The sequence below is a fragment of the Rhinolophus sinicus genome, chromosome 16, assembly GCF_057876585.1.
Source record: "Rhinolophus sinicus isolate RSI-liver-muscle chromosome 16, RSI-T2T, whole genome shotgun sequence".
Lineage (NCBI taxonomy): Eukaryota > Metazoa > Chordata > Mammalia > Chiroptera > Rhinolophidae > Rhinolophus > Rhinolophus sinicus.
Genome location: NC_142516.1, coordinates 185,838,605 through 185,854,718, shown reverse-complemented (window position 1 = coordinate 185,854,718; position 16,114 = coordinate 185,838,605). Strand labels below are relative to the sequence as shown.

The 16,114-nt window shown below is 43.3% G+C and overlaps 1 protein-coding gene across 3 annotated transcripts in view; it reads left to right on the top strand.

The window, feature by feature from the left end:
* Positions 1–16,114, top strand: part of ENOX1 (ecto-NOX disulfide-thiol exchanger 1) — a 366,236-nt gene that overhangs the window by 215,697 nt on the left and 134,425 nt on the right. For all 3 annotated transcript variants that reach the window (XM_088793020.1, XM_088793019.1, XM_088793018.1), the window contains 2 exons: positions 11,447–11,620; positions 12,881–13,087. In XM_088793020.1, the coding sequence (XP_088649146.1) occupies positions 11,447–11,620; positions 12,881–13,087 (381 nt within the window). The remainder of the gene's footprint in view (positions 1–11,446; positions 11,621–12,880; positions 13,088–16,114) is intronic.

The following is a 16,114-nucleotide window of genomic DNA, read 5'->3' as shown; positions in this document are numbered from 1 at the left end:
CTTCCCATGTATCAGGCACTCTTTTAAGCTCTTTATGTTTTTAACTCATTGAATCCTCACAACCACTCTATCAAGGTAAATATTTTCAGTCCTTTTTGCAGATTAAGAAGCTAGGTGTGGAGAGGCTAGTCAGTTGGGCAGGAGGGGTGAACCTGCCCTTGAAGCCACCCCTCACCTGTCTTTCCCTGCGATTTCTCTCCTTTCCATCTTCAGCTCTATTTCTTCTCCTTATTTCCTCATTCCTACCCATACTCTACATTTCCTTTATTTTCTCCATCTTTACTTTTCCCTTAGTTGAGCATAATGTAAAATTGAAGATAGTGTTTATTGACTATGGTGTATGCTTCCTGTTTAAAATTTTAACAGCATTTTATTTGTACCTCTTTTGTAAGCTTGTTTTGATTATGTAGTATTTTACTTATGCCACTGTTAGATTATAGCATTCCCCTGGGGCATGAAAGGAAACTGTAATAGAAAGATACCTGTTGCTGTGCTGAGTTTCCCAAGTGTTCCCAAGTTGGTTGACCTTATGTAGATTGAAATGATACTCTGCTCACCCCACTACTTCTCTATCTCATTCATTTACGATCCGGTCTGTGTTTCTGCAGCCATGAGCTGCCAGGAGGGTAAATGAATACGAGGGCTGTCTTATAGATGCTGTATTAACAAGCACTCAAAGACCAGTCCTATCAGTGAATTCCGTAATCCCGAGCACACCCTCACTCTTTGTACCTCTTAGTCTCATTGTCTGGACCATGTAAGTAACATCATCCACATTTTGCAGTGATAATAAGAGGCCTCACTAGCGGAAATCCTCGTGGCTTTCATTGTTCAGTTAATAAGGTAAATAGAAGGCCAGACGTCATTTGCTGTAGAATCTTAGATGAATTTTTGTGTGACGTTGTGGATTGAACATTGAACAACCAGATATTTCGTTGTCTTGTCCCTTTAGTATGAACTCCGTGAGCTCTGTGAATTTTGTAATTTCTTTCATTCATTGCACAGGTAGTCTTTCAGGTGATGCTGTGTGCCAAGGGCTGTGTTGGACCTGATGGACAAGGAGATGAGTATGTCAGCCCGTGGCCACACAGTCTAGTAGACAAACTAAATTAATTAACATTAGGTTAGTCTATGATTCTAAAGCAACACGTGATTCGAAGTTTCCTTGAGGAGCACTCGTGATGTGTTTATTTTTAAAATAAGCTCTATTTTTTCTCTGAGTCCACAGCAATATGCTGACCTTATTTAAAGAAACCAACTGTGTATTGCTTCAATACCTTCAAACAGTAAGTTTACATTGAAACCTACATAAATTGTTTAAAATAAGATGATGTGAATGTTTTCTTTGAAGCTAAATATTGAATACGTTTTTTGTTGTTGTTCTTGTTTAAATTTATGAGATGTTACCTTTTTCCCAGATGCCTTTGTAAACTGAAATCAAGGTTGATAAATGAAATGAAAAGGTGATCCCCTCCACCTTGCCTCAGGAAGATACAGGTTTCAAAGGGAACGTCCCTGTGAAGACATTTACATGCTGTGAAATGCCACCTTTGCACGCATGACCACCAACTGTACTGGGCTTTATATCAATATGATGCCAGGCTGCTACCCTGACTTAAAGAAAGGGGACAGTTCTACTGAGCAAGGAGTCACTGAATGCTGGAAAGAAATGTGTTGATATGAACAATTTAATCTTTCGACATATACTGGATTGTCCCCACTCCTTAGAAAGACAGACTAAAGGATACATAATTAGCGTTATCTAATTAAAGAGTACTTCTTATGTGCTTGACTGAATATTTAAAAATATTTTTCAAGATTCAATAGTGTTCCACCTCCACTTTCTGCCTTGTGCCATGAGTCTGTCAGGTAGGACAAAGCAGAGACCACCAAGAGCCTATTCAGTTCTTTTTATTTTTTTTTAATTGTTATATAACAGCCCTGCTGTACAAAGTCACATAACATCATAGAGATAAAATTAATCATCAGCTAATGAGACAGGAATATGAAAAGGAGTTTGAAAGAAGTAATTTAGAGACCCCAATTAGGGCCTGTTCTCGTGGGTTTCCTGGGCTTACTCGCTGAGCCCAGTTTTAGGGCTGTGAGAAGGGCAGTGCGGGGAGGGTGGGAAAGGATGGGAGGGCAGGAGAGGAGGAAGGAGGAAATAGAAGCCACAGCTTCTGGGCACACAAAGAGGCTTTTGTAATGCTCCAGATGAGAATTAATGAGAACCTGGATAGCCTTGGGGACAAAATAGATGAGGATGGAGAAAACCTTTCCAAGGTAGGCCTGTCCGAAAGGTCTTGGCACAAGTGGGAGGCGGCTGCCTATAGAGGTTTTGTACTAGGAACTGAGAGGAAGGGGAAGTCCCATTGAAAGAAATAGGCAAACCCTGCAGTCACTTAATCTACCCAGGAGTATCTAACAGGAATGGAGTAGGACGGATGCCCCAGATATTGTCAGCAGTTTGCTGTGGAGTACATTCACACAAGATATAGAAACATGTGAGAGGGTGTCAGCAGGCCACAGAGCAGGGAAATTAGTTAGCATGCACCACCAACACAAGGAATTAAGAGTCCCCCACATGCAATGAGTCTTGGCAATGATCCTCAAAACTGGAAATCAATGACAAAGGGTTCAAAAGTCAATGTCAGGGGAAGGAGCCTGCATGGATATGTCTAAGAGGATCTGCTCTGCTTCTGTGGCTGAGTGTGACCTGCAAGGAGAGATTTGCTGGTGAATTATAAGGGACAGGAACTGTAGGAAAGGGTCGTCCTGCCATTGTATAGACATTGCCAGCCAGGGAAGGGATATTTGAGACAGGAAGACAACCTAAGAAGACAGATTTTGGAAAATGCAAACTTACTTCATTTCAAAATGGCATCCTGCAGAGATAAGATGTGTGTGGTTTAGTTGAATGAAGTCATTGGTGGTGTCAACTGTGACAGGACTGTCAAAAAGACTTACTTGATGACATGATGTGAAGCTCTCAGCACACAGCAAGCATTCAAGTGTGGCTACTGTGTTTTAGTCATAATTATCAAGTCACTAAAAAATAGAGAGTTCAGAATTCAGAAAGGTAGAGAACACTGCTAATCAAATAAGTCAGCTTCTATCTGGACTATTCCTGGGGATAAACTTAGATATCCTCAAAGGTGGGTTTTGTTTGTTTGTTTGTTTATTTGTTTATTTAAATTTTATTTTATTGGGGAACAGTGTGTTTCTCGAGGGCCCATCAGCTCCAAATCACTGTCCTTCAATCTAGTTGTGGAAGGCACAGCTCAGCTTCAAGTCCAGTCGTTGTTTTCAATCTTTAGTTGCAGGGGTGCACCCCACCATCCCATGAGGGAATTGAACCAGCAGCCTTACTGTTGAGAGCTCGCGCTCTAACCAACTGAGCCATCCAGCCACCCCCCCTTTTTTAAATTTTTAAAATTTTTTAAACTAAATTTATTGGGGGTGATGTTGGTTAATAAAATTATATAGGTTTTAAGTGTACAATTCTATAATACATCATCTGTATATCGCATTGTGTGCTCACCACCCAGAGTCAGTTCTCCTTCCATCACCAAATATTTGACCCCCTTTACCCTCATCTACCACCTCACCCCCCTAACCTTCTGTTAACCACTAAACTATTGTCTGTGTCTATTAGTTTTTGCTTCTTTGTTTGTTTGTCTTGTTCCATTGTTGCTTTCAGTTTCATATCCCACATGAGTGAAATCATATGGTTCTCCACTTTTTCTGTCTGACTTATTTCACTTAGCGTAATAATCTCAAGATTCATCCATGTTGTTGCAAATGGCACTATTTCATCTTTTCTCATGGCCAAGTAGTATTCTATTGTGTATATATACCACATCTTCTTTATCCAGTCATCTACGGAAGCACACTTTGGTTGTTTCCATGCTTGGCCACCATGAATAATGCTGCAGTGAACATGGGGGTACATGTATCTTTACAGATAAATGTTTTCATTTTTTTCTGGTGGATACCCTGAAGAGAGATTGCTGAGTCATACAGTACCTCTATTCTTAGTGTTTTGAGGAACCTCTGTACTGTTTTCCATAGTGGCTGTACTAGGTTACATTCCCACCAGCAGTGGATGGGGGTTCAAGAAGGACAGTCATGTGGAAGGATAAGGGAAGCAGGGTGCTGAGCGATGACTCAGCTGTTCCTGTGAGCTTTCTTCGTGGGTCTGACCAGTAATGACAGGAAAGATAATTAGGCCTGTGAGAGTAGCCCAGGGGTGCAGAGTAAGGTCATGGATTTCCCTCCAGGATATCAGGCCCTAAGTCAACATATGAGGAATAAATCTCATAAATCTCTCATAGTGAAAACCATTAGAAAATGGAATGGGCCCGCTTGGTAGGTGGTGAATGTATTATCACTAGACATGTCCTGTGGAAGACAAGATGGAGAGACGTTGGAGAACCCAAATGCACCATGATGAGGCAGCAGGACTCTTGGTTCTGATTTCAGCTCCATTCGTAACTGGCTGTGTGACTTTAGACAAGTCGCTTATCTGTCTGGGCCTCAATTTTCTCATCTCTAAATCAAGAGGGTAGGATTAAGAAACGCCCAAGTCTCTTTCAGTGTTGAAATGTCATGGTAACGCCCAGTGTCCTTCACTTCCTGACTGGCATGTGCCAGCATGGTTCTTATGCCTCAGCTATAAGGCCCATTGTGTCTGAATACTGTGTTTCAGCAGGTCCAGGAAACACAGAGCGGCTTACTTGGAGTGTGACAGCTCAGGCCTCTGTACAGAAACTGCTCTGGCATCAAATTCAAATCACTACCCCCAGTGGCCGTTGAATTTTGCTGAAACTTCGACAGGCTTTCGCCTCCTGCTCACTCAAAACATACTTGGTTTTCGAGTGCCTGCTTCGTGTGCATGTTGCAGGAAAGATCTGACAGACTTCTTTTAGCCGTCAGTTCTCCTCTGTGCTGGTTTTGGTCAGAAGTTTTGAAATCCTCTTCATTCCATGTCGTGTCATAGTTTCAATATGGACACATATCTCTTCACTCATGTCAACAGCACTGAAAGTATCTGTAGATACTTACATTCCTCCATTCTGCCGACATTGCAATCCAGTCAGGAGACCAAGGGGTTTCCTGATGGAATGAGGGCTTTGTTTATAATGTGTGCACAGTGGGCCTCCAGAAGCTCGCGTTGGATATTCATTTGGGGTTTGAATGGAACACGCAGCTCTGGATCTCTGGAGAGATCACTGAAGCATTTTTAATTTTACTTTCTTAAGGATTCTGCTTGTAGGCCTTCACTTATCGTATGAAGTATACTATTATGTTAACTCATAATCTGTATGGTTGATTTGTTCCCAGGAAATATGTAGCAATCTTCAAGGTTTGTTTTTTGTTTTTTGTTTTTTTCATAAAGGGAAAACATAAGAGCAGTTCTGCCTCCAGGGGACTGGTTTTCAACATTTCTTCAAAGAGAGCCTTTAGAAATACCTTTGCATTTATGATCCTAATGGGTATATTTTGGGAATACCTTTTTTACGTACCCATTGCATGTATAGAATTCATCCTTTATAAGACTCAGGTCAGCTGCCAGCCCCTCCAGGGTTCCATCTGTGACACTATCCCCCATATAGTTTCTTAGGGCTGCTGTAACAAAGGACCACAAATGGAATGTCTTAACACAGAAACTTATTCTCTCACAGTTCTGGAGGCCGAAAGTCTGAAATCAAGGTTTTGGCAGGGCCATCCTCTCTCTGAAGGCTCTAGGGAAGAGCCTGTTTTATGCCTTTTTCTTTGTTTCTGGTTTTTGTTAGCTGTCCTCGGTGTTCCCTGGCTTGTAGCTCCATGTCTCCCCTCACTGCCTCCATTGTCACATGGCGGGCTCTCAGACGTCTGTCTGTGTCTCTTCCCCTCTTTCTATAAGGACACCAGTCACGTAAGACAGGTCCCACCCTAATCAAGTATGACCTTATCTTGATTACATATGCTAAGACCCAAGTATTTCCAAATAAAGTCACATTCACAGGTTCCAGGGGAGTTAGGAGTTACATATATCTTTACAGGGGGACAAAATTCAACCCATAGCCCCTAACCCAGACTGGTTTGATGCCCCCTTCTCTGTGTTTCCATAGCACCTTTTTAAAATGTCTCATAAGAGTTATCCTACTGTATTGTCATTTTCTGGGTAGTTGTCTCTGCCACTAGACTCTCACCTCCCCAAAGGAAGCACTCATCTTACGATGTCTTTGCAGGCAGAGTACCTAGCGGAACATCCAACACCGAGGAGGCACTCAGGTGTTTGTCCAATGAGGCACTTCATCATCGTTGCGACCCCTTATGTGTAGTTAGTGTTAATAAGATGTCTACGTACGGGTACATCAGTATTGTTTTACATAAAAAATACATATATATTAATGTTGGATATAATTACTAGGATTTATCGCGTATTTAGCATGTGCTGGATATTATGTTAAACACTTTGGGGTTTTTTTTAATCCCATTTATTCCTCACAAGAATATTAAAATTTAAATATGATCATCCCCATTTTGCAGATATTGTAAATCTGACTTAGGAAGATGAGTTAAATTTCCTGAGGTCACACAGCCAGTGTGCGGGAGACCCAGGGACCTGGTCACAGGTATATTTGACTGCAGATTTGGGCCCTTAGCACTTTGAGATACTGCCTGCGCTATGTTGTCTTCTCGGACGCACCCGATTTGTGGAGGTGGTTTGTCTGGTGTTCATGTTCACAGTCAGCTAATGACGAAGACACTGAAACCCAGAGAGGTTAGGGCACCAGTCGGCCTCACGGTCACCCCGCTGTGCCCACATCCTTTTCCTTCAAGATCACCTGTTTAAAAACTACTCTTCTTTGTTCATCATAAAATGACTTTTTTAAGACTATTTGAGAAAAGGAGGACATAGAATGAAAAACGCTTGACTTTGGTAGTTCGTGAATTTAACTGACATTGTAAATGGCAATGGGAAACTATCGGGAGAAACAGTTTCCCCGTCCTCAAGTTGCAGGAAACAGAACATCCTCCCGTGTCACATGGTTTCTCTGTTGAGAGACGCGAGATCATATTTTGAGTCAGTAATTCTTTTGGAGGAAGGAGAGGAATGGCTGCATGTGTGTCAGAAGCCCTCCAGCCTGGCTCTCCACCCTGCACAAGCCCGGGCTGTGTCTCCCACGTGCTCAGCATCCCCCTGGACGTGATGTCTCACCTGAGCCTCAGGTGGGAGGAAGCCCCGCCTCTGAGACTCAGCACCCATCTGGGCTTGACACTAGTTAGGCTCTGCCCTCTGCCCCAGCACTGATATCTGGGGTGTCTGCCTCCATCCCCAAGCCCCAGGCCTTGGTTTCTGGATCCTGTCTTGCTTCTCCATCCTGAGTCACCACTCAGGTAACTTGTAAGATTTCCTGTATTTCTTGACTTGTGACACCGTAGAGTTATTGCCAGACCTCAGGTTCCCTTGGACTGAGTGAGAACCCTGGACCAGGGTGGTTCGGGCCCAGGGACCTGTGGAGAGTCCGCTGGCCTAGGTGGCCTGCCTAGACTTGCGTTTTGTCTGCCGCTAACAGTCCCTAACTAGGACGCGACCTGCAGTGCTACTATGTGGCCTAATTACCGCCTCCTTTCTCAGATTATTCTCTGTGAGGACTATGTCCTGCTTTCCGGCCCAGACTTGTGCCGGCACTGACAGCTTACCTCTGTCCCCTCAACTGCATCCCAACCCAGCGTAGTGTCTACGCTCACACCTAACCCACTTATGCCCGGCTCTGACTGGAGACAGGCCTCTGTTATCTTTCTTTCAAATAGGGTCTAGTTCTCACCTCACCTATGAGACTTGTTACTAAGGCATCGATTGGGACGGGCAGACAAGGGGCATGCCAGGGCCAGCAGACAAGGGTGGAGTGCACAGCCAGGACGGCCCTCTGACCTGGCAGAGTGCACAGCTGACTTTTAGTGGCTGCTGCCATGACAGTGAGAATAAAACCGAAATGCACCGGCTCGAAGGGCCAGGTCCCTTCTGATGTGATCTGTCTCTCCAGAGTGGCCGCACTGTTGCGTGCTCACCGTACTGCAGCCCTGGGCTATCGTTCGGAATTCCCCAGGCCCGGCAGGCTCTGCTGGCACAGCCCTTCCTGGATGGCTCTGTTAATCCTCTGAGCCTCAGATCGTATTTCTCAACTCTTCTTTTGAGTTTGGTGCCCATCCTTCGTGCTTTCCTTAAACCCTGTGATTCCCCCCAAGTGGGGAACATATTACAGTTACCTCTGTTACTCCAGATTCTAGCAAGAGGATGTGCCCAGTAAATAATGAATGAAGGAAGGAAGGAACAAATGAATGAACAAATGAATGAAATCACCTTGCCTCTAAAGTCCTGACTGCAAAACCCCAACCCGTTATTTGAAAAACGCTGGTCTAAATGGATAAAACACTGGACTCTGTGTGAATCAGTAAATAGGGTATCTGTTTCTGTTTTTATCTTGTCCAGCTGGGGGAAAAAAACAACTAAAGAGAAACCTTCATTGAGCTTGGCCTGGCCACCTCTGTGCTTGCAGTCAGCTGTGCAGAGAGGAGCTGGTGGGGCCGCAGTCTTTGAAATATATAACGCTTCATCTTGTTTTAGTACACTTGCTAAAAGAAAGTTCTGTAGACTTAATCGGATTCTTTCTTGTGGCAATCTAAGCTTTCTTCCTCCTTTCCCCGAGTGGAATTATAACACTATCTCTGAAGTTCACAGGGGCACCTTTCTAAGCAGGGCAAGGACCTGCCTTAGAGATACGTTCTCTCCTCACCTTTGTCTTCTGTGCGTGTGTCTTTCTCAGACTCGCAAAAACTGTGCATTTGCTTTAATGACTTAGTACATAATAGGCTCCTGTGCTGTTTGAGAAAACAATTTCCATCTGTTCATATATTGTTAAAAAGTAATGGGTTCTCTTAAAAGAAAAAAAAAAGTTTAATCCTTCCCTACTTCCTTCCTCCAATACTTAATTTCAGATCCTTTGAGGTCCAACATAATTTAAGTGTTAATTCCTTTCTAAGCTCTTTTCCAGCTACTGCCCTCACCATGCAGATTTCATTAAACCTCATAGTCTGTTCATATAGATGTCTCAGGAAAAGCAAAGTAACTCTTGCTGCATATTAAAAGGTTTTACTCAAGAGAAGTGTTTTTCGTCTCCGTTTCTGAAGATGTATTTATTTGGCCTTCAAAAAAGAAACCAGAGTATGTTACAACTAAAAAAGAATGCAAGCCCCAGGCCTCTCATCTCATCTCTGGGAAACATCTGGTTATTGTAATTCACAGGGCTCTCATTTCTGGGTTTGCAGCCCTGAGTGGTTTCAGCCTTAAATCGCCTTGTGTTGGCAAACAATAGTGAGGGCCAGGCCAGGAAAGAACCAGATGAGGCTTGTGTAGGGAATGAGACTAAATAAAGGCATCAGCATGCTGATGTTCCCGTTTCTATTTCTAATATATTCACCTTGGAAGCCAGTACATTATTTCAGTGACGATGACATTGAAAACCATTGTATTCTGGAAATTCTCCTTTAGAATTGGCATCAGAACGCTACGTCTTCATTTTTTTTTTTTTTTTTTTTTTTTTTTTTTTTTTTTTTTTTAAGAGTAGAATACATTTCTAGTAGTGGCATGTATTAGGTGAATGATGAAGTTGGGTCATTCTAGGTAGAAACTTCGAAGTAGTTAAAAGAGACGTATTCAAATTAAATATAGAGCTGAGAACTGGGCTCTCCTTGGACTCTGCCAAATGTTTGCTTTGTGATGCTGGAAATGTCACTTAAGTGCTTTAAGCTTCAATTTCTTTACCTGTAAAATGGGATTACAACCTGTGAAACTTCATGAGGATTTCACATGAGTAACCCCAGCCTAAGTCTTGTCTGTATGACTTCCAAACGTTTATGTCTTTGCATAGCCCTTGGTTTTGAGCAGCATTTAGGGTTAAAAATATCAAAACCAAAGGAAAAAAACCCTCATTTTCCTGAAGCCCCGGTGGTACGCTATCAAATTAAGTGGATTTCCTAACAAAATGGGACTGCAGTCCTCTTGGGGATATTGGTCAGAATCACCCTGCCTCTTCTGTTCAGCCCAGAGGAGTGGAAATATCCATGGTGGCTGGAGGAAAGCTGTCATAAACCTTTTCCCCGAAAGGGAAAGCTTGTGCTGGTTCTTCTGCATGCTCTGGAATGGCTTAGTAAATCCAGGTCCACGTGTCATTTCACCTGCCTCCGAGCTTATGTGACGTTTCAGCACAGGTAAGCAGAGAGGCCATGCACGGGCCACGGCTCGGGCTGTACACGAGGAACACAGATGGGGAGCGGCAGGAAAGAAGAACAGGAATGATCCATGAGAAGGAGAGAGAAAAAGATAGGAAAGTGAGACAAGGGAAGGGAATTTCATCCGTGAGGACTGTGGTAGAGTGTCACTGTGACTATTCCTGGTGGCATCTGTTTGTCTACCTAGGAACAGTATCACACCACTTGGGAGAGCATCTGTTCCCTACAAACAGAAAAACTCTCAGGAGAGGGGTCCCTTCCAGCATCTCTAGAAACTCAGTACATTTTAACAGTCCCTGCTCTTAGAAAAGTCTTACTTATTTAAAAAAAAAAAAAAAAAGTCCCTGTATCTATATGTCACCTTTGAAATAACTTGCTTCATTATCACAGTGAAACAATTCAGTGTTTATATTGGAAAACTCATTCCTTTTGCCTCCTTCCATTTTTTATAAAGGGCATAAATTTGTTTTCTTAAACAGGGAATAAAGATTTCAGAAGGGTGGTCAATTTGCTGATTGAATGACAGGAAGAAAGTGTGATTATCCAATAAAAGATACAAATGTATATAGCTAATTTTATGCCTGCGTGTATCTAACTCAGCCATAGTAATTATAATCACTTCTTTTTTTATTTTTATTTATTTATTTTTATTTCCTGGGGGCAATAGATTAGGTTGGACCTGAATGCATCATTATAAAACATGCACATGTAAATTGAACTTTCCTAAATCTAGGTCAATTGGGTAAGAAAGCTCTTTTGATTAAAGCAGGTTGACAGATTCACAGGGCACTTCACCGTTAAATGATATTTCTGCCCCCATTCTGGGTCATAAAGCAGTGTAGGTAACACACCAATGTGAAGAAACAGAAAATCACCTTCACAATAATCGCAGCGCTTCAGAGTGCATGGGTTTCCTCTTGAATATGTTGTATTCTGTTCTGCCACGTTAATGTTTTAAATAATATAATGTTCTTTTGGTGTCGTTTTTTAAAAGTTAATCTTTTAATTTTGCTTTACCTTTCTGGAATAGCTTTCTATAATGCTATACCTACCCCAGGAGAAATTCCTAAAGAATAGAAAGCATAAAGTCAAATGATCTTTTCAGGAAAATACGAAAATTGATTTCAGGTCCTCCAGACATAGTGTTATCTTGTGTACGTTCCAGACTCAATCTGTGTGTCCGGCTTCGATCCAGGCCTCAACATGATGACAGGGATCACCCCCATTAACCCAATGCTACCTGGCCTGGGGCTGGTGCCACCCCCACCACCAACGGAAGTGGCTGTCGTCAAAGAAATAATCCACTGCAAAAGCTGTACTCTTTTCCCTCAAAATCCAAGTAAGTGATACCTGTGAGAGATGTTTGCTTATCAATTTAAATGTCTTTTTTTTTTTTTTTTTTAATATCGTATTGCATTCATTTCTGGATGGGACTCACAATTCTTCCACATAGATACACAGAGTGGGGTCCATTCTGCAGAAGTCCTTTGTTTCTAGGTTAGAACAAACACATGGGGATGTGTCTGGGTGTGTGTCCAAGAGCTGAATCAACACCTTGGAAGCAGGACTGTGATTTGGGGGTAGATATCCAGCATGAAGAGTCTTCCACATGCAATGAAGCATAGCTTTTGCTGCAAACGCAGTATGAAATCTGTGAGCCCTTCCATACATCTTCACAAATGTGGGAGACAAACTGAAATGTTTTTTTGCTGGATGGAAAATTGAATTAATTTGGCAGTTAGCAATTTGGGGTAGGGGGGAGCCTGCATCTCAGAGTTTCTGGGACAAATTGCATTTGCTTGAAGGAAACATACATTTGATGAAAAAAATGGCCCAGAATTTTTTTATTAGTTTTTTAATTCAGCCTCAGACACTAAGTTTATGGGCTTAAATAGCTAGGATATTTTTTATTCATATTAATCAGTGTTGCCTTTTTTTAAGTGGACTTTTCAGCAGATTGCTTTAGTAATCTACATATAAACTAGGTAAAATGTTGTGACAGTGTACATTTTATCTTTTTATACAGCCTTTCCCAAACTTAATAGTTTGCTCATTTCAATGTGAATAATAATAATAAAAAAAGCATTTTTTTCAGGCCCAGGCTTTCCCAGCCAAGTAAGTACCATTCCTGCTTTCAGGTCCCAGCCCCACCCTCTGCTTTGCTGCGCCATTATTCCACAACAAGACAAAGCAGATAACGAACCGAGGTTTTTTATCATGTTGTCATTTCATCACGCTTTGTACGTTGTGAAGTTTTTCTTTCCCATTCTCTGGGCCCCTGTATTATGAAGGAGAAATGAAATGATGCTAACATTTGCTTTCTCTTCATTCATGGGCCAGCATAGCCACTCTGGGTGGAAATGAACTTGGAAGGTAAAAACAGCTTGGGAGGAGTTGGGGAGAGGCACTGAAAATCAGGACAGCCCGTGATCAATGTCAGTTGCTATAGAAATGTATCATGACCCAGAGTGGAGACAGTTACTCTGCAAGTTTTATTTTTGCCAGGTGAACCAGAAAAAAAAAATAATAATAAAAATTAAAAAATAAGAGCGCAAAGAAATCAAAGGCAAAACTCTGTTTCGTTGTGCTTAATTATTAGATCTCCCACCTCCGTCCACAAGAGAACGACCTCCTGGGTGTAAGACTGTGTTTGTCGGAGGATTACCAGAAAATGCCACCGAGGAAATTATTCAAGAAGTCTTTGAGCAGTGTGGTGATATCACAGCGATTCGGAAAAGCAAGAAGAATTTTTGTCACATTCGCTTTGCCGAGGAATTCATGGTTGATAAAGCCATTTACCTTTCCGGTACTTTGCATTACATAAGGGGTTTTCTCGGCACTTTGTTATGTTTTATGATGTTAATATGAGTTTATTCCCTCTTGCCTCACCATTTGGGGCTGGGAAAGGAGGAATTCTACTGTTCCCTCGCCTGCAGTCTGTGAATATACCTCACGGGACCGCTTTCCCCCTACCAGTCTCCAGGAATATTCCATCAAGTTTCTAATTAACGATCTCAAGTGCTTATTAGATGAAAAGCAATATTATGAAAACTGAGGGCCATTATTATTGAATGTCATTCTCTGGGGGGGATAGAGTCCTCTCTGCGCATAATTTCAGTTTTTCAGAAGGGGTTCACTTTCTAGACACCAGGGGACCCAAATCAAGGTCAGGTCTTTGCAGAAAGTAGTCCACGGGCCCTGAGGGAAAACCCAATAGCATCACCCAATTGCCAGTACATTTACCTTGGTTAATCCCACCCCATGGCGATCCCTCATTCTTTGGTGCCAGTTATATGGGAGACGTTTATAGACGTTGAAATTAGGCTGCCGCCCCCTTCCACTCTGTATGAGCAAGTGTATGGAGTCTGTCAAGAAGACCTTGGCGGAATCTAAGAATTGTGGGGTTGCTATTGACACGTGGCTTTGGAAGGACGTGCTTTTAGATTTAGCTTATTGCCATTTCCTCACACTATCTATCTGCATATTTCAGTTTGTCTCTCTGCACACCACCTCCCTATTCGTGAGGCACAGCTAATGCAGGAGGGTGAGAAAAGAATAGGAAAAAAACTAAAGCACATCTGAACATGACTAGTAGGTTTTCTTGCTTTGTGCAGTCAGCCCCTATTGCCATGAAATTCTCTTGCAAACCCCAGAAACACTGGGGTTATTCCAACAACGCAGAAACTTTCCTGAGCTAGATAATGACACAGAGAACTTTAAAACCCTTGTTCCCATAAAACCCTACAAAGTGAAGAAAAAAAAAAAAATCTGACAGCATTCCAAAATGGAGATGGAAGACAAAACATAGAATGACGATATTGCACAACACACAAACAGCGATGTTTTACATTTCACGTATTCTTGAGCTGTAGCCTCAGAGTGGTCCATTAAACACTTGGGGATTCTGCTGAGTGCCTGGCAATGGGCTTCACATGCCTGGGGCCAGATAACCTCTCTCGGAGACTCCTTTCCCTCATCTGCAAAAGCGCGATAGTAACTGTACTGCCGCTAGGATTCTTATGCAGAATAAATCAAAATAATGGATATTGCGCGCTGAGCAGGACACTTCAACATAGGGACCGTTCAGTGCGTAAATGGTTGTTTTTAACACCAGGACGCTGATGATGATAAAGAAGGACTGACTGTTGTTTCCCAGGAACCCGGCCCTGGGAATGTGGGTTCTAATCACAGCTCTACCAATGAAACAATTACTTTCTGCCACCTGATTAAATGAGCTGGTTAGAGTGGATCAAAGCTGCTGTACCACACTGACATAGCACAATGTTCAGACCAGTCAGAGACCCCATAAGACAGTGCCAAAGATGCACAGGCCCAAATGTTGGCACGTTAAAGGGACACCTTTACTGATGCCTTGATGTCACGCTTCTGCCAGCTCGGACCCTGGCCCTGCCAGTCATTGGGACCCTCCATTGCTCCCCCGTCCGCCCCTTTTGGGGTGGAGGAACCCACAGCGAAGGCCTCACCTCCGGCCTGCTAGCCTGGGTGCATGGGCATCCCACAGCTCTGCCTCGGCCGCCCTGCGGAGGCTGCAGCATCCATCCCAGGAGAATCCGAAAGGCTGATGACCTGGAGGGGCAGGAAGGCGGGAAGCCTGCTCGTCTTGCCTGTGGGCGCCTGCCAGCCAGCCCAGATGGAAGGCCTGTCTAATTTTAGGACTGTTCACATCTGAAGGCCAAGCTAATTTTAGACTCAGCCTCATCAGGGTCTCTTTTAAGGCCTTAATGATGATGTTTTGGTGAAAGAGAGGGTGCTTTTGGAACCAGAAATGTCTGCAAAGCAGTGCTCTGGATGTGAGCAAGGGAAAGGTGCTTGGCCAGCTGGGACACTAGCCAGTCCTCGGCCTCCCTGCCAGCTCAGCTCTTATGTATTTGTCACTGTGACCGGCAGACTTATTAAACCCCATGGCCCACCACCAGGATGCACTCGCCTTAGTATTCATTCTGCTCATCTGTGATCTGATATTTGTGTTTTTGATAGGTATTGTTATGTCTTCCCATTTTTCGATAACACTGTTGAAACTTAGGAGTAAGAGGGTCATAAATGGGAACCAGATGTGAGATCTGTTTCATATTTGTAACTTCTCAAAGGTGTGACGTGCCCTACTGGGGAGCAGCCAGCCTCTACAGGGACTTTCAGCTGAGTTTCAACCCCAAATGCCACGATAATCCATTGAAATCTACCAGGAGAGTTTGCACACAAGCACTGAGCACCGCACAGCCTAGCATTTCACAGCGGTGTCTTCTTTGCAAAGCCCTTACACAGCAAAAAACACTTATTCTGCTCTCTCCTCTGGCTGCCCCAGACAGCTGCAGTCCTGCTGGGAACTGAATTTACATTTTTTAAATCTGAGGGCCTCAAACTAAAGAGCAAGCTCAAAAGCCAGGTCTTCTTCATTTGCAGTGGGGCCGGCTGTCTGGTTTCAGTTCTGTTGCTGTTGATTTCTCAGGTCAAGTTTCTGCTTGCAGTCTTTGTAAGATGGGAAGCTCAGTCAGTGCCCCGAAGACTTGCAGGACCGTGTTTTGCTCTCGCTCTGGGTGCCCCTGTGGGTTCCTGGGCCTCAAAGACAGGGTGGACTGTGTATGCAGCGCCACCTGCCAGATGAGGGGCTGCAGGCCTGTAAGGAAGGCAGTGGCGAGGCCTCTGGCCTGAAGGTGACACAGCCTTCTGCGTGCCCCAGAGAATGAGTAGAACTAGAACAGCATTGCAGTAGTGCCCTGGTAATGATGGCTTCTGCAGCTGCTGAGAGAGAATAAAGTGATAGGTGGTGAGGGAGGTGCTGTGGAATTTACTTTGTAGATCTCTTTAAATATCA